The sequence below is a fragment of the Cibotium barometz genome, chromosome 28 (genome assembly GCF_041138505.1).
Source record: "Cibotium barometz isolate CiBa-2024 chromosome 28, ASM4113850v1, whole genome shotgun sequence".
In the NCBI taxonomy this organism is placed as follows: Eukaryota; Viridiplantae; Streptophyta; class Polypodiopsida; order Cyatheales; family Cibotiaceae; genus Cibotium; species Cibotium barometz.
In genome coordinates, this window is record NC_141073.1 from 41,742,031 (window position 1) to 41,769,107 (window position 27,077).

The 27,077-nt window shown below is 46.0% G+C and overlaps 1 protein-coding gene across 3 annotated transcripts; it reads right to left on the reverse strand.

The window, feature by feature from the left end:
* Window positions 1-1,210: 1,210 nt before the first annotated feature.
* On the reverse strand, window positions 1,211-27,077 carry LOC147622831 (beta-carotene isomerase D27). Of its 3 annotated transcripts, XM_086822472.1 has the most exons (8): window positions 26,790-27,064; window positions 26,607-26,702; window positions 26,067-26,171; window positions 25,672-25,771; window positions 25,492-25,583; window positions 25,251-25,331; window positions 1,715-1,783; window positions 1,222-1,565 (listed from the first exon to the last, which is right to left on the reverse strand). In XM_086822472.1, the coding sequence occupies exons 1-8, from the start codon at window positions 26,895-26,897 to the stop codon at window positions 1,425-1,427; spliced, it is 792 nt and encodes a 263-aa protein (XP_086678598.1). In that variant the 5' UTR covers window positions 26,898-27,064; the 3' UTR covers window positions 1,222-1,424. The 3 variants fall into 3 exon arrangements, with proteins under 3 accessions (XP_086678597.1, XP_086678598.1, XP_086678599.1); XM_086822471.1 differs by having other exon boundaries at window positions 1,211-1,565; window positions 26,607-27,072; XM_086822473.1 differs by lacking the exons at window positions 1,222-1,565; window positions 1,715-1,783 and adding an exon at window positions 5,170-5,472 and having other exon boundaries at window positions 26,607-27,077.

The following is a 27,077-nucleotide window of genomic DNA, read 5'->3' on the forward strand; positions in this document are numbered from 1 at the left end:
GCAGATATGCATAATTTGTAGAACTAGCACATAAGAGAGGATTGAAAGAGCCAATCGCCAATGTGTCAAAGAACAACAAAGCATGTCCAGAAGCCTATGTTATGCATATCTTCAAAAGTGATCACCCAATGCCCATGGAAATACTCAACCTTCTCACAAAATTGGTGTTGTGGAAAGTGGGAACCGTGGTTTAAGTTAAATACAAGTGACTGATAACCATCCCATTCCTTCAATGGAACCTTGTCACTAATGAGGATTGGCAATCAAAAGGCTTTGCATATTGCTAGAATGGTTGGATTCAAGACTTGGTTTATCATAAATTATTATTTTTACAAAAGCCCCCTCTGGAAGGGGCGTAGCCCAGCTAGAAGCTACACCACTCACACACACAACCCTCTGGTGTCAAGGCTCGAACCCACAACCTCTTGGTTAGGGTGGGTCATGATGAGCTGAGCCACTCAAGCATGTGCCCACCAACATTCATCATAATTTCTGACAAAGTCCCTCATCTAGTTGGCCATGTGCATTGGCAAGAGAGTGGGCCGATCTGCAAAGAATGGAAATTTATATGCAGGATTGTCTTGCTTTATGCAAATGTTGCCCATTTTCATCAACGCTTCATTGGCACAAATTATGGATCAATACTTTGTGCACCCTGTACTTCACATTAATTTTTCCAATGCAAGGTCCTTCACGTACTTGACTTGCCAAGTCGGTTGTAGTCCCATATGAACTTATTTGATGCTTTGTTAAGATTTGTCTACTTAGATGTAGCCTCCACGAGTTGATGGTGTGTGCTAAAGTTTCCGCCTAGCATAGAGCTATACTGGTGTCTATTCTAATTTTAGAAAATATCAAATACAACTGGAACTTAGGGTGGCCAACCTAGTTGGCCTATCATATGATTGCCTTTAGACAGTATATAGACACATTTGGCAGCTTCTAGCATATTCATCTCATTAGTTTTGAGATCTATGGTAACTACATTGTGCACCTTTCTTTCATAGTCCATACAGTCTCCATCTCCGTTTCTTTCTACATTGAGATCTGCCTTAACTACATTGTGCACTGTTATTTTATTGAATGCTAAGGATGTGAAAAACTTAAACCATCCTGGAGGCCGAGTGGAGGGTGATTGGCTGGGTTAAAACCATGGTTATGATCCTCCACAACTACCCAAGGAACTTGCACACAAAGTAAAGATTCCCTTATTTTTATAAACACGCTACATATACATATATACCTAGATGAATCCAGGAACATGCCCAAATTCACCTTTTAGGAACGTGCATGTTATATACTCATGGTAGTCACTAGAGCCGTAAACAATGTATAGTCTACATAACATCATCCAACCTTCAATAATTTGCAATTGCTTTATGAAGCATTAGCACAATAACATTATACATGAGTATCCCAGCAATCTACAATGCTTGAGGGCAACGCTCAGAAGCAGGGGTTTTTGCGGAGTTTAATCGAGTTAAAGCCAGGGGACAAACTTCCAAGCAAGGGGTCTTCAAGCTTTCATCATCCTTTCTTGCAGGAGCTTCCACCCCAAACTTGAACTGCCAAAAAAAAAAGTTCATATCAATACAAAAATCCAGGAAGCAAGAGTCCAAATCCAGAAGTTTTGCGCGTGTGCACAGTGCATGTGCTCTTTCTTGCATGAGATGACTCAACCAGCTAACACTGATTTGAAAAGAAACCGTTTTACCTGACAGCTAAAGTCTTCAAAGTTTGGCTCCATTGTCAATGGAACCCCCATGTAATCTGTAATAAAACTCTGTAAGAACTGTACGTCAGCATACACTGACCAGAATGTCGCCAGTATATAATTGAGGATGTTACAGGGATTTCAACTTATGAATAATGAGAAAATAAAATGTGAAACTAAGTACATGTAATGTTTTTTGTAAAACGTCTCAGATGGCACAGAGTTGAGATAATTCTTTGTAACAATTTGCCAATTCAAACTTAATGAAAATGGCTGCTGGCATATCCCCTTCTCTGTTCTTGCAAAAGAAGTAAGTTCTATTAATAGTTACATTAGCTCAAATCTGTCACTAGGTCCATAGAAGTGTCTCATCACTGCCACTCCTCTGGATCCTGATGAAGCATAGCCACGTGTCTATCCTCACACAGCCAAAGGTGCAAGGAGATAGCACCCACTACTAAAACTGTGTCAGAATACGCAGCAGAGATGATGACCAGATCTGGGAACACAAGAGCAAAACGCATGCAGAAAATACAGCACAAGAGAGAGAGAGATGTAGGCGTGTAACTTTGCTCTATATACACAAGAAGATCCCGGGTATGATACACAAGTGGCAAGGGGGCTGGGGGCCTATTTATATGCCCCCACATCAGCAGTCGGCCTGCTGTAGGGCAGCCCACGACTGTATCAACAGTCGGCCAGCAGCAAATGAGGCCCACGACTGCATACATCTAGTCGGCCAGCATCCAGAAGTCCACGACTGATGTCTGGGCAGTCGGCCAGCTACTAGTCCTCCAACCGCCTCAGGGCTGCCTCCCAAGCCACAGAAAAAATGGGAAAAATAGGGGAAAAATGCGGAGTGGGGAAAAATGATAAAACACCTCATAAGGGCGGGCACACCCACAACAAAGGCCCTGGTGTATAAAACTAGACAGGAGATGACTTCTAACACCCCCTCTCAGCTCCTGGCTGTGAAACCAACCACAGGGAGCTGGGGTGCCGCCTTAGCAAATCCTGAGATAGCGACTTCGTGAAGAGGTCCACATTACTGTCCTCCGTCGAACAGAACTCTAGCAAGATGTCATCAGCAACGATCTGTTCACGAACAAAGTGCCTCTGGATGACCATGGGTTCATCTAGTGGAAGCCCAAACCTGCAATGCAACCTCTGCAACCTCACCACCTCACAAGCAGCATCACAAGCAGCCCGGTACTCTGCCTCTGTGCTCGACAAGGCAAAAGATGACTGCTTCTTACTGCTCCATAAAACTGCTCCTGGGCCTGAAGTAGATCTCCTCGTGTCCGGATCTCCTCCCCAAACCGAGTCACTCCAACCGTGGAGTCGGACTCCATCCAACAATCCCCCTCCTGTGTACAAGAGTCCATGATCCTTCGCATGCTGCAGAAACCACAGGAAACACAATCCTACCTCCCAAAGAGACATCCGCAACCATGAGCTCAACTGCCTCATCAGGAAGCTCCCGTCCAATCTGGTATCCATCAACCAGATCAATGAACCATTCTGCTCCTGAGTCAAAAAGGCATCACACTGCTCACAAGGATCAACACCTATTACGGTGCAAAAACAAGTCCTAGAAACCTGATGAAGACCACGCAAGGCCTTCTGAAACCTGTCACCCACCCCCTCTGAGTCCGGAACCACAAAGCCTAGAGAAACCACCTCCTTCTGCAAGTAATCAACTGCCACCTGCCTGGCTTTCCGAAAGGTCCCCGTGGAAAGAACATCCTCATCTACCGGAGGTTCTTTGTCCCGAATACTACGAGGCATCAGAGCATAAGTTACCTGTTCAATTTCCTCTGACTGACGAACACAAGAACTTCCAACATCGGTACTGGAAAGTTCCTGCCAACTGCTGCCATCTACTGGCAAGCTATCCCCCATCTGGTCCCGGAAAGCCTACACTTGCAGCATATCCACACACAAGTGGCCATTACCAGACTGCCACTCATCACAAACCTGAGGACCTAGGAGAGAGAGTGCTGAAAGCTTGTAAACTCCATTCTCCACTCCGCCTTCCCAAACCACTTGGCCTGTTGCTTTGTTCCGGAGAGCAACAAAATGCTCATCAAATTCCACCCGTACGCCAGCCGTGCAAACCTGATGCACTGACAACAGATGAAAACCAAGTGCCGGAACATACAACACCTGGGAGGAATGCTCCCCCCCCTCTGCCATCGGGAACTATCTCCCTCCTGCCCTCACTGTGAACTAGGATAGTGGATGTATCCCAAGTAAGAATGTGACCAGAAAGCCTGCAGAGATCCTGTAAACCGGAACGGGAAGGAGTCATGTGCCTGGAAGCACCACTATCTACTGAGTATCCGTTGCGGAGAGTCCTCCAATCTCCTCCCTGCCTGAAGAAAATGAAACATCAGTGTCCACCACCTCCAGGTGCACAAAAGCTGGAGTCTTCATGATTGCTGCTGAGGAATCTTCACCCTTCTCGGTCTTCCGCTTGGGACACTGCCTCCAATAGTGGCCTTTCTCGCCACAATCATTACAGGTCCTCTCTGCCTTTAGTTTCTCGCGGTCAGTAACGGACTTCTTCTCAGAAGACTTCTCCGACGAAGCCTTCCCTTTGCCCGTGTTACGGCCTTTCGACCGTTAGCCAGTTAAGGCCTCCGAACCTCCACCCTGAGGAGGATTCGTGAATCATTCCTCCTGGTCTAGGACCATGGGCACAAGCTCCTCCCACGTGATGGTGCTGAGCCTGCCCACTGGTAATCTAAGACGAGTAAAATGCTGAGTACGAAGAGGGCAAATGTGATAGCAACGTTATGGCCATGTCCTCTGACGATATCTCCTTCCCAGCCTGAAGAACTTCCTGCTGAAGAGCCTACAACTTGTTAATATGCTCCCGCATCGTCGACGACTTTGCAGGGTTCATAACCCGCATCTGTACTTCCAAGGAAATCCTCTTCATGTGCTCACACAAATCCCAAGAACTATCTAGAACCTAGGCTCTGATACCATGTCAGAATACGCAGCGGAGATGATGACCAAATCTGGGAACACGAGCAAAATGCATGCAGAAAAATACAGCACAAGAGAGAGAGATGTAGGCGTGTAACTCTGCTCTATATACACAAGAAGATCCCGGGTATGATACACAAGTGGCAAGGGGACTGGGGGCCTATTTATATGCCCCCACATCAGCAATCGGCCTGCTATAGGGCAGCCCACGACTGTATCAACAGTCGGCCAGCAGCAAATGAGGCCCACGACTGCATGCATCCAGTCGGCCAGCATCCAGAAGTCCACGACTGATGTCTGGGCAGTCGGCCAACTACTGGTCCTCCAGCCGCCTCAGGGCTGCCTCCCAAGCCACAGAAAAAATGGAAAAAATAGGGGAAAAATGCGGAGTGGGGAAAAATGATAAAACACCTCATAAGGGCGGGCACACCCACAACAAAGGCCCTGGTGTATAAAACTAGACAAGAGATGACTTCTAACAAACTGGCCACAGGTCACACCCAAGACAGCTCACCACCCTATCTATACCAGGGGGAAAAAAAACTCCTTTGTCGCATGCTGTGGGAGGAAGTGTATCCACCAAACATTCGGTAAACACTCAAGGCAGCAAGTGGGGTATCTTACACGGAAAAGATGGATATGCAAAGAGAATTCAGGAGGGGGCTTTGCCCACACCTTGGGAGAGAGGAGTTTTTGACTCCATGATCACAAGGTGATCATAGATTCCCTTCAGTCTAGCTTTGCCACTGCTACTCTGCCATGATCTGGGATAAAAACAACCAAGAGCCTTAAGACAAGAATCCCAAGCATTTCCTAACAAAACATTGACCTCCACACATCATCCTCCTGTGTAAGCACACTGCCATTTGTTGGGAACACTCCTGAGAACCTCCTGTCAGAATGCACAGCGGAAATGAAGACAACTGCTGTAGAGAGCAATACACAGATGAAAGAGAGAGAGAGAGAAGCTGTGTAACTCTGCTATATACAGCAATAAAATCCTGGAAATATACAAGATGGAGTGTAGGGGCAATAAAATGGCCCCTGGCTGCTGGTTGGCCAGCCCATAATCAGCCAACAGCAGCCCTAGCTGCCCACAACCAGCAACATGTCAGTCGGCTAGTATAAACACAGTTGACCAGCACTGAGGAATGGGTCGGGCAGCAAGAAAACACAGTCAGCCAGCATCTGGGGGTAGCTGACAGCCCATACACACCTCCAGATAAATAGGAAAATATATGGAGAGTGAGGAAAAATGGAAAGACACTAAATATGGGCGGGCACACCCACAATGAAGGGGAGAATTAGGGTTAGAGAATTATGTGGGAGACATACACAGAGAAACAACAAGGGAGAGAGAGAGAGAGTTGTGGGGATAAGTCAACTCATCAGGGAATGAGTGTGTGACTCCCCTATCACACATGTATATTGCACTAGTACACATAGTGCACTTAGTACATTAAAAGTACTAAGTGTACTATGTACTATAACTTATGGGCTTGTACACACTACAAGGGTGGGCATAACGCCTTTACCCCAACAACCTCCCACTTAAAGGCAAAGTGCCCTTAAATGAAGGAAAAGAAAAAATCAGCACGTACATGATAATATACAAGGCCATATCAAGGCTGAAACTGGCCTCATCCAATGCCCATCAAGTGTTTGCAATGAGCAAACCGCTCCGGAGGCAAACTCTTTGTCAACAGATCAGCCGGGTTGTCATCCGTATGAATCTTAACAAGCGTTGTTCTCTATCACCTCTCTGATGAAGTGATACTTCACATCCACATGCTTCGTCTTTGCATGAAAGACAGGGTTCTTTGCCAACAGGATGGCACTCTGACTATCACAATGCAACAATGGAATATCCCCTGTATAGCCCAAATCAACCACTAACCGAGATAGCCATAATGCCTCCTTGCAAGCCTCTGTGGCTGCAATATACTCGGCCTCTGTAGTAGATAAGACTGTGCACTTCTGCATCCTGGATATCCATGACACAGCACCTCCTGTGAATGTAAATACATAACCAGTAGTAGACTTCCGGTTATCTGGATGACCGGCATAATCCGAATCCGTGTAACCATGCACTAATGCATCCTGTTTGCCAAAGCAAATGCACATATCCTGTGTGCCCTTCAGGTATCTCATGACACCTTTCACTGCTTCCCAATGCTTCTTGAAAGGTTGGCCATGTATCTAGAAACCACTCCCACTGCAAATGCAATGTCCGGCCTAGTAGCAACCATGGCATACATGAGACTGCCACAAGCTGAAGCATACGGAATCTTGGCCATATCAGCCCTGTCTCTATCTGACTGTGGGCTGTCCATAGCACTGAGTTTCACATATGGAGGCAAAGGAGTACTAGTCTTCATCCCCCCGTCCATATTGAACCTCTGCAAAACTTTGCCAATATATTCCTTCTGAAACAAATACAACACATGCTGATTTATGTCCCGAAGTATCCGCATACCCAAAATGTGATTTGCATCACCCAAATCCTTCATATCAAAGGTTTGATGCAGCCTCTGCTTCAAGGCATCCATCTCTTTACGAGATTTCCCGGCAATCAACATATCATCAACATACAAGATGAGGATCAATAGACTGCCATCCAAAGCTTTTTTGGTGTATAAGCAGTGATCTATGTCACTTCTCCTGAATTTCTGAGATTTCATGAATGTATCAAATTTATGATACCATTCCCTCGGTGCCTGTTTGAGCCCATAAAGACTCTTTTTCAGCTTGCATACAAGCTTCTCCTTTCCACTCACTGCATAACCCTCTGGCTGCTGCATATATATCTCCTCATGGAGATCACCGTGAAGAAAAGCAGTCTTCACATCCATCTGAATCAAGTCCAGATCATCATGCGCAACCAAAGCTAACACAGCTCTAAGTGTGGTCATTTTGACCACTGGAGAGAAGATCTCCTCAAAGTCCACACCATATTCTTGCTTAAAGCCCTTAGCCACTAACCTGGCTTTGTATCTTGGCTTTGCATCTGGTGCAACTTTGAGCCTGTATACCCACTTGCATGGCAAAACCTTCTTGCCTGTAGGCAAATGCACCAACTTCCAAGTTCCATTTTTATGCAGAGAATCCATCTCTGACTTCATGGCACGCTCCCAAAGAGCCTTGTCTGCCCTCTGTAAAGCCTCCTTATAACATGAGGGCTCCCCACAGTCAGTAAGCATCAAGTAGTCAACCCCTGGAACAAACCTGTCAAGGGCTCTGGAGGGTCTAGTGGACCTCCGTACCCAATGACCATCATTTGCAGGTTGCTGTCCAGCCTGCATATCACCCATTGGTGGCTCCTGTTCCATGCCATAAGGCTGAAATATCATGCCCGGTATCTCCTCCAACTGTGGTATATCCATAGGGATATCTTCTGCCATCTCTGGCTGTCCATTTGGACCATTTTCAGCACCATTTAAGGGCTGGTTTTGCTGCTGTAATGGCTGATTTACAGCCCTTGGTTGTTGTCCATGATGTCCATCATCATCAAAGATGACTCTGCCAGGCTCCTGTTGCCTTGCAGGCTCCTTATACATGCATGTTTCATCAAAAATGACATCATTGCTGCGTATAATCTTTCTATTCACGGGATCCCAAAGTCTATACCCCATTTCACCTCTATCACCATATCCTAGGAATATGCATTTGTGAGACTTAGGATCAAGTTTGGTGCGCATTTCCCTGCGTATGTGCACGTACGCAACGCAACCAAACACTCTCAAGTGCTTGTATGACGGAGGCTTCCCTGTCCATACTTCCTCTGGCACTTTCCCACCAAGCCTCGTGTTAGGTGACCTGTTTATAAGGTGAACGGCTGTCATAACAGCTTCAGCCCAAAAACCATGAGGTAATGCAGCATGTGACAACATAGAACGGACCTTCTCCTGAATGGTCCTGTTCATCCTCTCTGCTGTCCCGTTTTGTGGAGGATCATAAGGAGTAGAGAGCTCCCTCTTGATGCCTTTAGCATCACAAAAGTCCTGAAACTGTTTGGACATATACTCTCCACCATTGTCGGAACGCAAAGCCTTCGGTGTTTTGCCAGTTTGATTCTCAACAAGAGCAACAAACTTCTCAAACACTGAGAATGTATCACTCTTCAAACGAAGAGGATAAACCCACACCTTACGTGTGGCATCATCAATAAAAGAGACAAAATATTTTGCCCCTCCCAAAGAAAGCTGAGGCATCTCACATACATCTGTATGCACAAGCTCTAACTAAGCATCTTTCTGTCCAAGAGCTTTCTTGTGGGGGCACTGGAGTTGCCTGCCATATATACAATGCTCACAAAACTGAAAACTTGAAAACTTTAGAGAAGGCAAGTAACCCAAACGAGACAGTTGCTCCATTCCCTTGACACTCATGTGTCCCAACCGGCTATGCCACATAGAAATTTCCGGCAGCTCGGTTGCATTTACATTAGCATGGTGACAAACACCTGCATGCATGAAATAAAGAGTGTCCACCTTAGAGCCTCTGGCAACAACCAGTGAGCCCTTACTAATCTTCCACTTTCCACGACCAAATGTGGTAACATAATCAGCATCATCAAGCTGTCCAGTAGAAAGCAGGTTCTTCTTGATCTCAGGCACATGCCTGACATCATGGAGCATAAGCTGTGAGCCATCTGAAAATACAAGCCTCACATCACCTCTGCCAAGAATCTTGCATGCATGGTTATCACCCAAATAAACCACTCCTTCATTGCCAGCAGTATACCTGGCAAACAAGTCTCTGCAACCTGTGACATGAAAGGAGGCACCTGAATCAATGATCCATGAGTGCATACCATGACCACTTGTAAGAAGTGAATGGGCATCAAGTGAAGACGTAAATAGGACCTCATCCTCACTGCCACCTGCATGTGACACATTGATTTCTTCAATCTTGACTCCACTTTTGCCCTTTGGCTTTACATCTTTGGCTTCATCTTTCTCTTTGTCTTTGCCTTTTCCCTTTTCCTTTTGATCATTTTTCCATTTGTAGCATTGCTTTTTGATGTGTCCCTTCTTGCCACAATAATGGCATTCCAAGTCCTTTTTGGAGCGAGACTTGCTCCTTCCCTGTTCTTGGCTTTTTCCCCTTTGTTGGGATCTCCCACGTGCATTCATTGCATTGGACTTTCCAACAGAGTTGTTCTTCCTGTTCATCTCTTCTTGAAGAAGAGCACCCTCAACATCTGCATATGACAACATAGCATTCGAATTGCTAGTGGCTGTCCTGAATGTGTCCCAACTCTCTGGCAAAGTGCATAAGAGAAAAGTGGCTTTGAACTCATCGTCCATTGCCAACTTTTGATTTATAACTTGGCTGACAATACCATTAAACTCATTGAGGTGGGCTGCCATAGACGCCCCTTCCTTCATCTGAAGACCTATGAGTTTCTTCAACCAATACACTTTGCTTGAGGCACTTTGCTGGGCATACAAGTCCTGCAATCTTTGCCACATTCCCCAAGCTGTCTTCTCTTCACGAATGCTGAAAAGTAAAGTGTCTGACACAGACAACATGATGGTGGATCTTGCGAGCTCATCCATGTCTTCCCACTCTTCAGCAGTAAGAGAAGCGGGCTTTACACCCCTTTCTTTGATAGGCTTGTGCTGCTTTTTCTGGAGCAACACATTATAGCACTGGGTTTGCCAAATATCATAGTTATGTGAGCCTTCAAGCTTCTTGATGTGAAGCAATGAAGAGCTCTCACCTGTGGTTGCCATAGCAATATGCAACCTGTCAATGCCTGACTCCCTGCAAAATGTGCAAACATTGCACCAAAAAGCACACAAAGTGCTCACAGTTGTTCTCCCAAGCTTTATCTCCCACTGCGGAAGCACAAATGCAACTTTTCTCCCACTTTATGTGATGAAAACACCAAAATCTGGTTGCTGCAGATTTAGGACAGCACCTTAAATGTGCTCTGTTGCCCTTCCAAAGTACTGTACAACAGTACCAAGAGCTCACCAATGATGTACCAAACCTGTACCGGCAAGTACAGCAGCTGAAATTGAACCTTTTGCTCACTCAAATCAGTGTACAGCCATGCCAAAACTTGCACAAAGCTGTGCCAAATCTGTACCAGCAGGTACATTAGCAATAAATGCTTTCCTGGCTGTCCAAATGAGTGAAAATCAGACTTTTACAATTCCGAACACTGCATTCAACAGTCCCGAACAGAAATTGGGCAAAAGCCCCTTGACTGCAAGCTGATTTCTGAGGATTCAAGGCATAAATGTCTTGCCTGCTGCTTTGCCAAGCTCAACAAGCATAAAATCTTGAAAAGCCCCTTGATTTAAGATCAATTGCTGATCATACATGGTACATTGACGCACATGAAGGCATCCAGAGTCTTCACGATGCTTCCCCCTGGCCACATATACATCCAATACATGAAAGCCCCTTGATTTACAGGCACATTGAGTGCTTGTAAGGCATCAACACATTATCCACAGCATCAACCGCGATTGCCTGCATGCAAATCAACCAAATCGGCACAAAGCCCCTTGATTTGCACTGCAATTTGCTGCAATTTTGCCCAAATGTGCGATTTCTCACATCATACAGCATGTATGAGTGCTTAATTGCACAATTACATCAAAAACCCCAAATTTCGACATCCAATTTCTGCAAATTGATCCTGATTGTGACCAATTTCCTGCAAATTGATCCTGATTGTGACCAATGTCACCCAATTTTGCCAATTTTGCTCAAAATTGAGCAATTCGACACCTATACTTGCTCAATTGTTGATTGTACTTGCTCAATTGCAAATCCCAAAAAAAAATTGAGGAAAATACCTTGTAATTTCTGATTTTTCTTCAATTTGCATGCTGAATTTTGTTATTGCAGGAAAAGGGGTGATGATGCTGCTGCTGCAGAAAAGGGAGGTGGCTATGAAGATCAGTCTGTGCCTGTTTGAGGGTTTACGAAGGGGCTTGCCTCATCAACAGCTTGTCTGCTGGCCCGTTTCAGGCAGGGCGTCCGTGTGTCAATAAGAAGTTGATGCCGCTGCGAGCTGCTTCGTGGACAGAAGCTATTGCGTCTTCCTCCTTCACGTTCCCGAAAACGTTACCGAGGGGGGAGGCACCAAAGCCAAGCTTGCTGACAAGTAGCCCCGTGCGGCCAAGCTCGCTGAAGCTCACGCCTAGTGGCTCGCTACACGATTAGCGACCAACGCTTGCTGCCAGCCGACGTGTATTACGCTTTGTAGCGCTACACGATTAACGCCTTGTTGACGTATTCGCCTTCGCCTGTATTTCCGCCTGCTTCGCCTTGTTGACGTATTCGCATGCTTCGCCTAGCGCCAGTCTACACCCCGTGCGCTGCTACGTTTTTTGGACCAACGCCTCAACGCCTGCTGTGCGGCGCTGGAACTCCACGCTCACACAGCCTTACGCTTCTTTGTTACACTTTAAGGCCACCAGCACCTTGCTGCTTACACAAACAGCCTAGCGTTCAACACAAGCAGCACAAGCCTTGATTTGCTACCTAAGCCAGGAGAGAAATCAGCGCCTGCACCTTCTTCTCCTCTACAGCAAATTCGACACAACATGTTGGAAGTTCAGGCTCTGATACCAGTTGAAGGGGAGAATTAGGGTTAGAGAATTATGTGGGAGACATACACAGAGAAACAACAAGGGAGAGAGAGAGAGAGTTGTGGGGATAAGTCAACTCATCAGGGAATGAGTGTGTGACTCCCCTATCACACATGTATATTGCACTAGTACACATAGTGCACTTAGTACATTAAAAGTACTAAGTGTACTATGTACTATAACTTATGGGCTTGTACACACTATAAGGGTGGGCATAACGCCTTTACCCCAACACACAAGAGATGATTGCTAACACCCCCTCTCAGCTCCTGGATGTGGAACCAACCCCAGTGAGCTGGAGTGCCGCCGGAGCATAGCCCGAGGTAGAGACTTCGTGAAGAGGTCCACCACATTGTCCTCCATCGAACAATAAAGAAGCAAGATGTCACCAGCTAAGATCTTCTCATGAACAAAGTGATATTGTATCTCTATGTGCTTGGTCCAGGCATGGAAGACCGGGTTCCAAGCAATAGCGATACAGCTCTGGTTATCGCACTGGATGACCGTGGGCTCCTTCTGTGGAAACCATAGTAACATGAAACTTTTCGTCCGTTTCGAAGGTTTCGTTTTGTTTCATCTCTTTTGGGCGAAACGCAAAGGTTTTAAAATGACACTTCTTATATACACGTACCAAATTTATAACATAGCCAACAGAAAGATGAAGATACAATTTTTGGGACTAGTGGGTATGAAATCGCCAGCAGATGTGTAGTCCTACAGCTATCCTAGACTTGCATAATTGGCTCAAAAGAGTCTTCTATAGTGCCCTTGGATTGGTGGATTATGTTGTGACCAAGCGCTTGCTTATATATGAATATATGCTGCTGGTCAATTCAGTCATATGCTTACAAGCTGCTAAACAATGTTGTAGCCATGGGCTGGCCTTTGGCTAGCCCATAGGCATGCGAAATGCTTTTAATGCAAACCTAAGCTATGGCTGACTGCTACATGTACTTATATGATGGGGTTCTCCAAGTGGGTTAAGAGGATTGACTCCAGACCGACTTCTATGGCTCGGAGACTGACCTACGTACCTCGGGCCTGACTGTCCCTGAACTGAGGACTCACAATGGGGTCACAACATACGACAAATGTTCCTAAAAACGTGCTATTTCTGTACAAATGTTGCACTAATGATGATGCCAGTGTGTCACTGTGTTTCCAATGCAGGGTGCACGTGACAAAAACTCTCCCTCTGAATTTTAGCTGATTTCCTCAATATTGATCTCCACAATTGAAGGTCGTAAGTTGCTACAAAAGTGGTTTTTAAGCTAATTTTTTGCCTAGTTTTCCAAGCCACATGTTTGTAGGTCTTATTTGAAGGTCAAGATGATGGAGTTCAGCCTTACATCGTTTGTAGAGCTTGGAACGAACGTGTTCATAAGACACCAGCATCAAAGGTTGTGGCCATTTGAAAAGGGTTGTTATAGCTTCAAGACACTCTACTTTGGATGCATTTTCCTATTACTAGTACATGCTTTTCAAGGTGGGTCTTCATGAAGGAAAAAGCATGGAGAATTGATCTTATTCTTAATCATTATCAACCCAAATTCTGTTTTTACACAGATTTGTGTCATCTAGAGTGCGATTGACATAAGCACCATATTTTGGCTATTTTGTAACAAAAGCATTGATTTTGAATGCGAGTGCAAGTGGTCACATGGCTCGAGCTACTCCATGTGTAGCTGTTAATTTATAATCAAAAGAACAATCTGTTTCATGGATATCTCTTCGATATTTTGTGATATTGAAATGAATTTTACAATTTTTTCGATTTTTGTAATTTTTTCGTGTATGTTGGAGCGTCAAATCAGTTCAAATGGATCGCAAAACCCAAATCCCATGTACTCCTGTCCCGAAGGCATGCAGATGTCACGTGCACACCCTCCCAACGGTGAGATGGACATGGTTTTACCATTGTCCAGCTGAGAGGTCAAGTACACGGCTGGATTTATGTGTTTGTAAGGGTATTGTGCCAAATCTTTGTAATATTGTCTAGGCACCCAACAAGCATCCCAATGTGGACACAATTATTGGGTTACTATGTGAACACACCTAGTTGGACATGATTATGAGGGCTGGTAGAGTTGATAGCCAGCTCACCAACATTAGACACTATAAATAGGAGCCTAATGTTGGTCATTGATCATCATTGAGTCATTACGAACTCAAGAGCAATGCTACCATTGAGAATCTCTATGCAGCATTGTGTACATTTCATGTTAGTAATACATGGTAGATTAGGTCATCTCTCTCTACTGTGTATTGAGCATGAAGAAGCAGCAGTTTGAACACGAGTGTAAGTCTTTGATTAGGCGCTAATCGCAATCAATCAATTCATAAACATGCTTCCACAAGCACCCATGTTACATTGGTATCAAAGCGTTGGGTTTATGATGGCAGATGCCAGAAAGGCTTCAAATTTTTTCTCTCATAAGGGAGTGGAGATCCATTGCAAAGAACCCCATCACATCTGTGTCACTCACGTTTGCGTTTTTTTCATCAAGGCTCCGTTTTGCAAATTCTGTACCAGATAGCTCCTGTGTGCAAGAATGTCACATGCGGAAGCCTCTGTGGCTAGATCATCACTCATAAGAAAAACGCAGCACTCCCACTGGATGCTTGATGCACAAACAACCGGATAAAAACACGAGAGGAAGCAGTAACCTAACCTACTCAAAATCTTATTCATATACTTGTATGTTACAATGCCATGCTGGAAGCTATTTTCCCGTGAAAAGGTTCTTGCACTTCTAACTAATAACCCAAGTCCCAAGTGGGAACTTGAATGAATGACTAAGAGACCTAGCCCTCTTTATATAAGCCCTTGCAAAAATGTCCGACTGGACCCAAACTAGGCCGACTGGACCAAATCTGGCCGACCAGCACAATTCTAGCATTTTCCTCCTGTCGGGCTGCTGCTGGCTACACTAATGAAAGCTCCATGCTGCCCTTCACAGCCTTGTGAGGCTGCTGCCTGGTCCACGCCTTCTCATCCTCTGTTGCTGGTCACTGGCTACAGCCCTCTTGGTCCCACTCAGCCCTAAAAAGGTGTCTGACTCTGTCCTACTGCCTGTCTAGATCAGGGCGGAAGCATGTCCACGTGGCATGCACGTGACATCCCCCCCTGCTAAACTTGATGACGGGACCTCTTTGGATGACTGTCATCATCCCTCATTCCCTGCCGTGTCTCCTCACTGTCATCCTTGGACGTCTGGCAACTTGACTTAACCTAGAAAACATTGCTATCCTCCGCGACGCCTCCGCTTGAAGAACTTGCATCCTGATCCACTGAGTCCCCCTACCTTCATGCCCTGTCCCTTGAACACGGGGTCTTGGTGTCCTTCCTCGAGGCTGATCATTGGCATCTTCGCTCCACCCTTGGATGACTACCATCCCTTGGAACCAATATTCCTATGGGCTCACCTGTATGCCCTTTGGCATCCACCAACAGACCTTAGCCACAAGCATACCATCCTAAGCGTACGGCCGTACCAACCTAAGCGTACGAACATACCATCCAAAAAAAATTTAATCAAAATTTTTAATATTTCCAAACCTTTAGAGGTACTTATGGTCTATCTCCTCGACTCACTTTTTCACGCATAAAACGCCGCAAAAGACCATTTTTAACCTTAAGGGTGCGTTCACGCGCGCAAGGTAAACGTGAGCTAAAACTCCTATTTTTAGCCCGCGCATGCACAGTTGAAGCCTTTCTAAGCTTCCCCACACAACATAAACACCTTTCGCTCATGGTTGCGTGCCCCCAATGCTATGGCTTTGCTGAACACCGACCATCCTCCTTGGAGTTCTACCCTTAGCTGTGTTCCTTGCCTCGGACTGTGCACCTTCTCTTGGGTCTGCTCTTGGAGCACTAGAAATCCTGCTGAGTGCTGGCGCTCTGATACCAATGTCACATGCGGAAGCCTCTATGGCCAGATCATCACTCATAAGAAAAACGCAGCACTCCCACTGGATGCTTGATGCACAAACAACTAGATAAAAACACAAGAGAGGAAGCAGTAACCTAACCTACTCATTATCTTATTCATATCCTTGTCTGTTACAATGCCATGTTGGAAGCTGAGCTTCCCTTGAAAAGGTTCTTGCACTTCTAACTAATGACCCAAGTCCCAAGTGGGAACTTGAATGAACGACTAAGAGACCTAGCCCTCTTTATATAGGCCCTTGCAAAACTCGCTGACTGGACCCAAACTGGACCAAATCTGGCCGACCAGCATTTAATGCTGCCGACCAGCACAATTCTGGCGTTTTCCTCCTGTCGGGCTGCTGCTGGCTGCACTAATGAAAGCTCCATGCTGCCCTTCACAGCCTTGTGAGGCTGCCGCCTGGTCCACGCCTTCTCATCCTCTGTTGCTAGTCATTGGCTACAGCCCTCTTGGTCCCACTCAGCCCTAAAAAGGTGTCTGACTCTGTCCTACTGCCTGTCCAAATCAGGGCGGAAGCATGTCCACGTGGCATGCACGTGACATCCCCCCCTGCTAAACTTGATGACGGGACCTCTTTGGATGACTGTCATCATCCCTCATTCCCTGCCGTGTCTCCTCACTATCATCCTTGGACGTCTGGCAACTTGACTTAACCTAGAAAACATTGCTATCCTCCACGACGGCTCCGCTTGAAGAACTTGCATCCTGATCCATTGAGTCCCCCTGCCTTCATGCCATGTCCCTTGAACACGGGGTCTTGGTGTCCTTCCTTGAGGCTGATCACTGGCATCTTCGCTCCACCCTTGGATGACTACCATCCCTTGGAACCAGTATTCCTATGGGCTCACCGGTATGCCCTTTGGCATCCACCCACGGACTGCCCTTTCCCTATGGCTTTGCTGAACACCGACCATCCTCCTTGGAGATCTACCCTTAGCTGTGTTCCTTGCCTCGGACTGTGCACCTTCTCTTGGGTCTGCTCTTGGAGCACTAGAAATCCTGCTGAGTGCTGGCGCTCTGATACCAATGTCACATGCGGAAGCCTCTGTGGCCAGATCATCACTCATAAGAAAAACGCAGCACTCCCACTGGATGCTTGATGCACAAACAACCAGATAAAAACACAAGAGAGGAAGCAGTAACCTAACCTACTCAAAATCTTATTCATATACTTGTCTGTTACAATGCCATGTTGGAAGCTGAGCTTCCCTTGAAAAGGTTCTTGCACTTCTAACTAATGACCCAAGTCCCAAGTGGGAACTTGAATGAATGACTAAGAGACCTGGCCCTCTTTATATAGGCCCTTGCAAAACTGGCTGACTGGACCCAAACTAGACCAAATCTGGCCGACCAGCATTTAATGCTGCCGACCAGCACAATTCTGGCGTTTTCCTCTTGTCGGGCTGCTGCTGGCTGCACTAATGAAAGCTCCACGCTGCCCTTCACAGCCTTGTGAGGCTGCCGCCTAGTCCACGCCTTTTCATCCTCTGTTGCTGGTCACTGGCTATAGCCCTCTTGGTCCCACTCAGCCCTAAAAAGGTGTCTGACTCTGTCCTACTGCCTGTCCAGATCAGGGCGGAAGCATGTCCACGTGGCATGCACGTGATATCCCCCCCTGCTAAACTTGATGACGGGACCTCTTTGGATGATTGTCATCATCCCTCACTCCCTGCCGTGTCTCCTCACTGTCATCCTTGGACGTCTGGCAACTTGACTCCTAGAAAACATTGCTATCCTCCACGATGGCTCCGCTTGAAGAACTTGCATCTTGATCCACTGAGTCCCCCTGCCTTCATGCCTTGTCCCTTGAACACGGGGTCTTGGTGTCCTTCCTTGAGGCTGATCACTGGCATTTTCGCTCCACCCTTGGATGACTACCATCCCTTGGAAACAATATTCCTATGGGCTCACCGGTATGCCCTTTGGCATCCACCCACGGACTGCCCTTTCCCTATGGCTTTGCTGAACACCGACCATCCTCCTTGGAGATCTACCAGCATTTAATGCTGCCGACCAGCACAATTCTGGCGTTTTCCTCCTGTCGGGCTGTTGCTGGCTGCACTAATAAAAGCTCCACACTGCCGCCCTTCACAGCCTTGTGAGGCTGCCGCCTGGTCCACGCCTTCTCATCCTCTGTTGCTGGTCACTAGCTACAGCCCTCTTGGTCCCACTCAGCCCTAAAAAGGTGTCTGACTCTGTCCTACTGCCTGTCCAGATCAGGGCGGAAGCATGTCCACGTGGCATGCACAAGCATTTTACGGGGGGCATTTCTATGCTCAAGCATTCCCCATATTTTCCCCAATTTTTCCCATATTTTTCCCCTATTTTATGGGCCTTTAATGTGGGTTGCCCGCCCTTCTATGGAGTTTTTCACCTATTTTCAGGTCGTGTGAGGGACTAGGATGCTATCAGCCAACTCATATAGAAGTATATATATGTGCTGCCCTCTTCCTCACATTCCATCATTCCTTGATCATTCTTGATCACTTTGGTGAGCACCCTCAGCCCTCTGCCTACGGAGTCCACTCCTCACCTACGGGCTGGTTGTATCCCCTCTTTTCTTGAGGATTAGTGCATCAGTGTTTTGTTGTTTTCTCTCATATCTCTTGGAGCTTCAGCGTTTTTGTCATTTGTCTACATCTTTCCACTGCCCTCTGACATTGTTTTCTTCAAGTACATCTGCAACAATGGAGTTTTGGCAAATGTCACATAACTTTTTGGTTTCTTGGAGCAAAAAGGATGGTCCATCAACCTCGATCTCTACAAGTGTCACGATTGTGACGTGTTTATATATCAGATTCTCTCTTCATTGCTGATTACTGTTGCAGATGCAAAGAGTTACCAGCCAAAGGGAACCCCTACCCTCGACTGGTTGCGACTCTTCGTCAAAGGATGTACCTCTTCATCGAATAGCCACATCTCTTCGACGAATGGTTGTATCCCTTAGTGAATGGTTGTGCCTCTACATCGACTGGACACATCCCTTAGCCTAAAAGTTGTACCCTTTCGTCTAAGGTCATGTCCTTTCATCAAAGGACATGCCTCTTCAAATGTGTCTCTTCATCTCCTATATAAGAGACCTATTGTACTCAGTTTAATAACAACAAGTCAATTCAATCTTGTCTCAAGTGTTCTCCTGAAGGTTCTTGTTCTAAGTTAATTACTTAAGTAGTAATTAGTACACAATATGCAGGATTAACAACATAATCCTCACAGTGGTATCAGAGCGAATTTTTTTCCTACCCGTGGGTTGTGAAGCCCTCACCCTCTCCGCGGCACTCCCTCGTACACCCCTCTTCTCGGTGTTGTATGGAGGCGGAGGAAAGATCTTCTCACCCGCAGCAGATGCCTAAAGATTAAGCCTCGCTGAAATTTTTTCCCCATCCCAACCCGATGGAGTTCTTGCAGCCGTCCCCCTCTGCCCGCGCCCTCGGCGGTCCCGTGAACGCGCCTCGTGCACCCGGAGTCACCGCCCTCGCACCTCGTACCTAGACGGGTCCTTGCTGCCCTTCGGCCTTCGTGCCTAGCCGCCTTGCAAGCTAGTTCCACCCCTGGCGGTACACCTACGGGCGCTCACTTAATGTCCTGGAAGGTTCGGCGTGGCACTGTTGGCAGTGCCCTGTCCCGCGTGGCGCGTGGAAGTGCTCAAATTAGCCTCCTCCATGTTCCTTTTACCCTCTCGGAGCCTCTCCAAGTGATGCACCCCTTAGAAGGGACACATCTTTTAAAACATGCCCTTTCACATTAAAACGGCATGTGTTATAAAAGAAAAAAAGTGACCCTGGACTTTTTTTTAAAAAAAACCTGACCATTGGGCGCCCTCTCCTCTTCAAAAAAAATAAAAATAAAATTTCAGCCTCCCTCTTTGACGCGCGAGCATATCAGCCTCCTTTCCGCGCGCACGAAATCAGCCCCCTTCCCCCGTTTGGGTGCGCCTCATCAAGGACCAAGCCCCCCCCTCTCTTCGCCTCTGCCAACGTGAGCCCTTGCTTGCTGGAAGCAGCTGCCGGTCGTGAGCCTAGTTGATACATGCAGGCTGCCGACCAAGCGCCTCATCGCCGATTCGCCACCTTTTCGCTTTGCTGACGGCGCCCCTACGAAGCGGCGCACCCCTTGCTGGCCGTCACCTTACACCTAAACTAAGGCTTATACTTAAGCCTCTATACACGTGGCTTCCACCAGCCACGTGAGCAGCCGGCAGCCAGCGCCCAACGGCCACCCGCCAGCGAAGGGCAAGGAAACCAGCCGCCGACCAGCGCACATTTTTTTTTAAAAAAAAGGGAGAACCCAACGGCCAGCCCCCAACCAGCGAATGTTTAAGAAAAAAAAAAACCAACAGGCGTGCGCTAATGTGAACCGGCACCCCCCCTTTCCGTTGGCGATTCGGCAACCAGACCCCCCAGGATGCAGCCCTCTTCATGTATGCCCCTCTTGTCTTGGCAATGACTTTCTTGGCATGTAAGGCTTCCACCAAACCCTGCAGTGCAGAATTTTGTTGCTGTCCAGAAATTACAACAAGCATAAAGTGTTGAAAGCGGCCTCAAATCCTCATTTTCTTCACCGATTTTCCTTCTCGGGCATGAAATGAAGGCATTTCAACTACTCTTGAAGCCTTCTCTGGCTACTTTTTCGTCACACTTGATCCATGGTGAGCCAAAGCCTCCTCAAGCTTCCGACAAGCAACTTCTCGGCGTACAACACCCACAACAGGTTTCGTGTCCTCATCAGCACAATTCTGTAGAGACCACCAGACATGAAATACCTTCGTTCGAGCCTCTGCATGCTCATCGCAAACATTCTCAACATTACAACAGTTATGAGAAAGATCCATCTTTGAATCACTATCAGCAGAAGCCAAAGCAGCAATATGAAGCTTTCAGAAGATCTCCCCTTGAAGAGTCATCAATCTCTTCGAAGTGGGCTCACATAGTGGCACATATTTCCGACCCTAGTCGAGTACTCGGTCGTGAATGCCGCAACGCTGGACAAGTTCCCCCTTGCGAGCCATGCCATGCTCCTCCTACTCTGGAAGCCTTAATACCCGCTGAAAAAGCTGAAGATTCAAGAGGTTCTGGTTCATGTGTGGCATCCCAAATGCGCACAACTTCTTTGGCTGTGGTCCAGGCAAAAACAAAAGCCTTGTCACCGCCCCTGCAGAATGAAGTCTTTGTCTCTTACACAATAACCGACGCAGTTGCAATGATGAATGAAGATTCTTCAAGTTTGAAGACTCCAGTTCTTACCTTGAATGGTACAAAGGATAATTCTCATATAGACTCTTGCAGTATGACTTCAGTCATTGCACATGACTCTTTGGACAATACTTGTCCTAGTCTCGATGCACTATCTTTGCAGATGGAAGAGCCTTTAAACAATACGTCTTCTTCATCTACGACAACCCTTGAAGACATCCGTGTTCCAGACAAGCCAATGGAATCCTTTTCAGATTTTCAAATGATGGTCACTAACCAAATGCAAAGTTTGGTGACACAATCCTTGATATTGGAGATTCAAGACAGTTTGCTTATGGTTTCTCTAAAGGCAGATGAAGATTCAATCTTTTCTTGGACAAAGCTCGAAGTTACCAATGATGTTAACAAAAGAGTTCCAGATATGATTCTCATACTTTCGGTAAAGATGAGACAAGTTGCAGATGCAGTTAATATTCAGTTTAGTATGTGCAAGATTGTTATGGTCAACAATAATGCCATGACATGGGATCTAGCAGCTAGAGCTTTGGATGCAGAAGCAATTCAATCATTTCCCTTCTTCCAGAGTCTCAACAACTACCCCTGGATTTTATTTTAAATGGGAGGGAATGTCACGATTGTGACGTGTTTATATATCAGATTCTCTCTTCATTGCTGATTACTGTTGCAGATGCAAAGAGTTACCAGCCAAAGGGAACCCCTACCCTCGACTGGTTGCGACTCTTCGTCAAAGGATGTACCTCTTCATCGAATAGCCACATCTCTTCGACGAATGGTTGTATCCCTTAGTGAATGGTTGTGCCTCTACATCGACTGGACACATCCCTTAGCCTAAAAGTTGTACCCTTTCGTCTAAGGTCATGTCCTTTCATCAAAGGACATGCCTCTTCAAATGTGTCTCTTCATCTCCTATATAAGAGACCTATTGTACTCAGTTTAATAACAACAAGTCAATTCAATCTTGTCTCAAGTGTTCTCCTGAAGGTTCTTGTTCTAAGTTAATTACTTAAGTAGTAATTAGTACACAATATGCAGGATTAACAACATAATCCTCACAACAAGAGCCTCATGGCAACTTATAAGATAGAGGGGAATGAGGAGATTACAATGGTATCACAGCATCAAGCTCAACTATCCTAAGTGTTGTTGGTGTCCTAGAAGAACTGCAGAGGTCCGAGGAGAGTAACGCAACATGTGTCAAGCCCCCCCCCCCCCCCCGCCGGGAAACTTGTTGGTGTCAAGCAAACCCAAGGGGAGGGTTTCATGAGAGTCCGTAGCCAATTGGGGCTACCAAGGAAGGCTTTTATAGAGCAACCCCAAGGGATGATGTTCATCCAAGGGGTGGAGCCAAGGGTGCCAAGATTGGTTTCAAGAAGAAGGATTCATGTTTGTGTTTAGGGACAAGGCAAGAACGGCAAGGGGACAAAGTGGAACGGATGCACAGATCTCTACCCACCAGATTTGGAGTGGAGTCAAAGACAGGGCAAGGCTTTCAGTGAAAAGTTGCTTGGAGGGAAGGATGACAAGTTTGGGAGTCCATAAGGAGACAAAGGGATGATGATAGTCATCCAAGGTCAAAGGTTGGAATCCCGTCATGCAAGAGGGGATGTCATGTGCATGCACATGGACATGCCTAATCCAAGGCTAATCCCCTGGTGGGCAACACATAAACATTAGATTTGGGCACTAGCCAGGCTCAGATTTATGTAGAAGAAGCCCGACTTAATTACGATAGCAGTCAGCCATGTGGATTGGAGCCTGCAGATGAAGTCAGCATCATATATATTTATTGGTGTGTCCATGGAACTTGACGACAGCAGGTCAGCCAATCGATTTAGTATTCCAAGAGCCTATAAAAAGGCATAACATTGTTCATGGTTCATCATCTCACTCCCACTTGGAGTTTGGTCATGGATAGGACCCTTGAGGTCTAGATTAGGTTTTGTGTCACCCTTTTCGGCAGGCCAAAGGCCATGGATTTTTACAAACATATACACATTTTTGTACTATAGAAATATACTGAAATTACAGCACTTCTCTCCCTCTATTCTTTATCTATGTTGATTGTTCTTGCATCAAGTGTTCCTATGCAGCACTTAGGGCTAAAAGAAGACTCCGAGAGCTTCCGCAAGTCACAATGGGAGGCATTGTATCATGTGAATTCCAAAGGCAACCTGATCTCTAGAGGTGCCTCACCTTAATTGGAATAGGTTTAGTGTACAATGTGCTCAAATTGTCTCATCTTTCTTCCTTCATTTTCCCACTTTCCCCAAATTTGTTCCTACTTTCAATTTTCTCCAATTTCTCTCAATTTACTCCCATATTGGTCTCTTCATAACCACAAATCACATCCCAGATCATGCTTCCCCAAATTTTTCCGATTTATTTCCGTGTCAAAGTTTCTCACTTCATAAACATACATCAAAATCTCTACACATATATTTTTGACTGAAGCATTCAATCCGTGTACGACCCATGTTCAGTGCCACATGTAAATAACCTCTCTTAACCACTATGCACTGCATGGAAATGTATTGTCACGTGCATCCCGCACTTGGATGCCACGTAGTTTTTTCTTTACAGAAGGTGCAAGACCTGGGATGGTGAACTGGTCCCATGTGAGCCCAGTCCGGGACGAGTCAGCCAGGGATCCATCTCAGATGTCCGAGGTCAGGTGTGCATTGTCCTGCACAGGAGTCTAAGGTCAGGTGTGCATTGTCCTGCACATGAAACAGTGCCAGTCCGCGCTGTGAGTCTCCCTCTAGAATGATGTCAGTGATTCTGTGTATCTGGTATGGTACCGGATGCCAGATCACTGTGTAGTTAGTGTTTAGGACAAGGGGCCAGCCCATAGGGCTACCCCGGATCTTAGTGTGGGCATGGGAATGGTGTGGAACCACACCCATGAGGGCTAGGAAGGCCCAAGCTGAACCCACCAGCCATGGAGGGGCTGTAGGACAGCCCTAGGGCAAGAATAAGGCAAATTCCAGGAGTTTACAGCCTTTACATGGCTATAATGGGGCAGCCCATACAGGCTGCCCAGCCCTTGGGATGTGTGCAAAAGCCTTGCCTAGCCATTGGAATTTAGGCGCATCACCTTCTCAACCTTTAGAGGAAAAATGCAGCATTTTTTGGGATTTAATTCAGCATTTATTGCTGAATTTCTGGTCGTGGGAGCATTTAATGCTGGCTGACTGCAGTAGCACTGGCCGACTGCTGTAGTTGAGCTAGTATAAATAGAATGGCCCATAATCCCATTCATTCATCTCATTCTCCACCAAGAGCTCAAGCATAAGAGGCTAGACAAAGCCAAGAGGGTGCTTAGCAAAGGGGTGAAGGATTCAGGTCAAGGGCAGGGTATTCCCAGCCAAGAAAAGGTCCAAGATTGCTGTATTTTCTTTCAGATTTTCTCATCATTCTAATAAAGCAAATACACCATCCATGGTGGGGGCCCTACAGAGGGTAATTGGGACCCAATTCTGTGTCCTCTCCACCTCTCCCTCTCTCTCTCTATTTTCTGCACTTCTCCTTTCAGTTTGTGCGTTAATTTTCCGTCACGAAAAGAGTGCTGAATTCTGAGTATTGAAGTTACCGATTCTTCTACGAAGCTTCCGCATATTACATGTATGTAGCAATAACAAAATTCACAACTGCATATCACTAGGTATTTTCAAAAATAACTCATACACTTGTATGTGTCCATGAGCAACATGCATTTCTGTGTGAAGTGCATAAGCAAGACTTTGGAGCAAACTTTCGAGCTCATCACCTGACTTGGTATTTTACATGTGTGAATACAAATGCCAGCACATTTGCTCTCCTCCAGATACTTGCACCGCTCCACACGAACCTATCCGCAATCAACAAAGATCATTATTCCTTTGCTTCATCTTTAGCCAAATTGAATGAATCTCGTCATGTCAACGTATCACATGCAAAACAATAGAGTAATCAAGAATTTTCGCCTACTTCCTCTGTACTGTAATCTTGCAAATATTCACAAGGCTTACCCCACTTTCCAGAGATGAGCCATCTTGCAAATCAATGGCATTGACTGAGCAAGGTCCCATTAGCCATTGACATGTTGCTTGAGTTACTCTAGCTGTTTGCATTGTGCAATCAACAAGCCTTTCATACATGAAAAAATGTATGAAAGAAACAATAGTTGAATGGCAAAAGCAGAAATTTACCAGTTAAAATAGCCGCTGGTTTGCCTCCAAACAAAGGAGCAACAAGTGCTCTAAACAAAGGGAGTAAAAATGGAGGGAATAAAGACCTCAGTATCCGCACCTGCCAACAGCAAGTAAATTAAAATCAGTTGTGCTAAACAAGAGTCCAAAGCTTGAGACTCTTTAATGGCAAAAATATGTTGATGTTCATAGCATATAATATATTATATGGGGCAATTAGCATAGTTTCACTAGCAGAATCTTAGGCATGTATGCTGGTAGGATGAATTACCATGTCATAGTCAAAATACACATGTAATAGCTCAAATCCAATTAGCCCTTCTATCACAAGCACCTAGTTACACCACCCGTTATTCGACAAAATGCATACCACATGTTTGGTGCAGAGTGCCTACCGATGCTGCCTCTACCTCTGTTCTGTCCTTACTCTTCATGAAGAGGCGTTTTGCAATTTCGATCAAGCCATCATATCCAGGCTTTGGCGAATCCCATCCTACTTCCTGGAGCGATCTTCAAAGCCAAAGAAGCGATGAGTTCTGTGGCCCAATGCCCACTTTGTGAACAAAATCTTAATGAATAAATCAACAAATATGCCTTAAAAATGGACAAAACTTCACAATAAACCCTGATAATAATCCATCACTAACCTATCCTAACTTCGTAGCCAATGAACCAATAGAATCCCATGCTCTGATATTCCATAACTACCCTCATAGCCAATAACCTTATGCTTTATGCTAGCCATGAGAATTCAGTATTTTCTTTGCTCCACCCTCCCCACCCCCCCCCACACACACACACACACAAGATTCATAGCAAAAAAAGCATTAAATAGCATGCCCTAATCTTTTAGTACTGATGTTTTGATCATGTAATTACCTTGGCTGTTATGGGCAAAATAAATTGTTAACAGAAATCGTGCCAGTGGCCCTAACCTGCGCCATTTTGCTTCTGAACAAGCTGAGGAAACTCTCGTCTAGAGGACCCGGTGTGTAGATGCTTGGTTGAAGCCGGGGTTTTATTTTGACAAGCTGGGCGCACGAGCAGGTAGAAAGGGTTAACAAAATGCTGCGGAGTATTTTTTGCAGTACGGAGTCCATGCATGAACAAGTGCAAACCTCAACCCGGGCCTTTAGCTTTCTCCTTGCCGGTACCACAGCTGTGCTAACGAGAGACTTGGTGTTTAACATTGCACTGCACCCATCCATGCACATCCTTGTAGCCATTGCAGCCCAACGCTGTAATAGAGCACCAATCTGCTTGAACTTTGAATTATGGCCTCTCAAAAACCACTGCCCTTCTTAAGAGGGGAGTCACATATGATCCATCATGCACCAAACTCATTACTCAACAAACCACTCCCCTTGTTAAGAGGGGAGTCATATGCCCCACCTCCTCTCCTCAAC

Coding starts and splice junctions, on each gene's coding strand:
- LOC147622831 (XM_086822471.1), bottom strand. CDS start 26,897: ATGGCTACAAGGATGTGCATGGATGGGTGCAGTGCAATGTTAAACACC. Junction 26,172..26,606: donor TCAGAAGCAAAATGGCGCAG/GTTAGGGCCACT, acceptor AGATCGCTCCAG/GAAGTAGGATGGGATTCGCC. Junction 25,332..25,491: donor GCTCATCTCTGGAAAGTGGG/GTAAGCCTTGTG, acceptor GATTGCGGATAG/GTTCGTGTGGAGCGGTGCAA.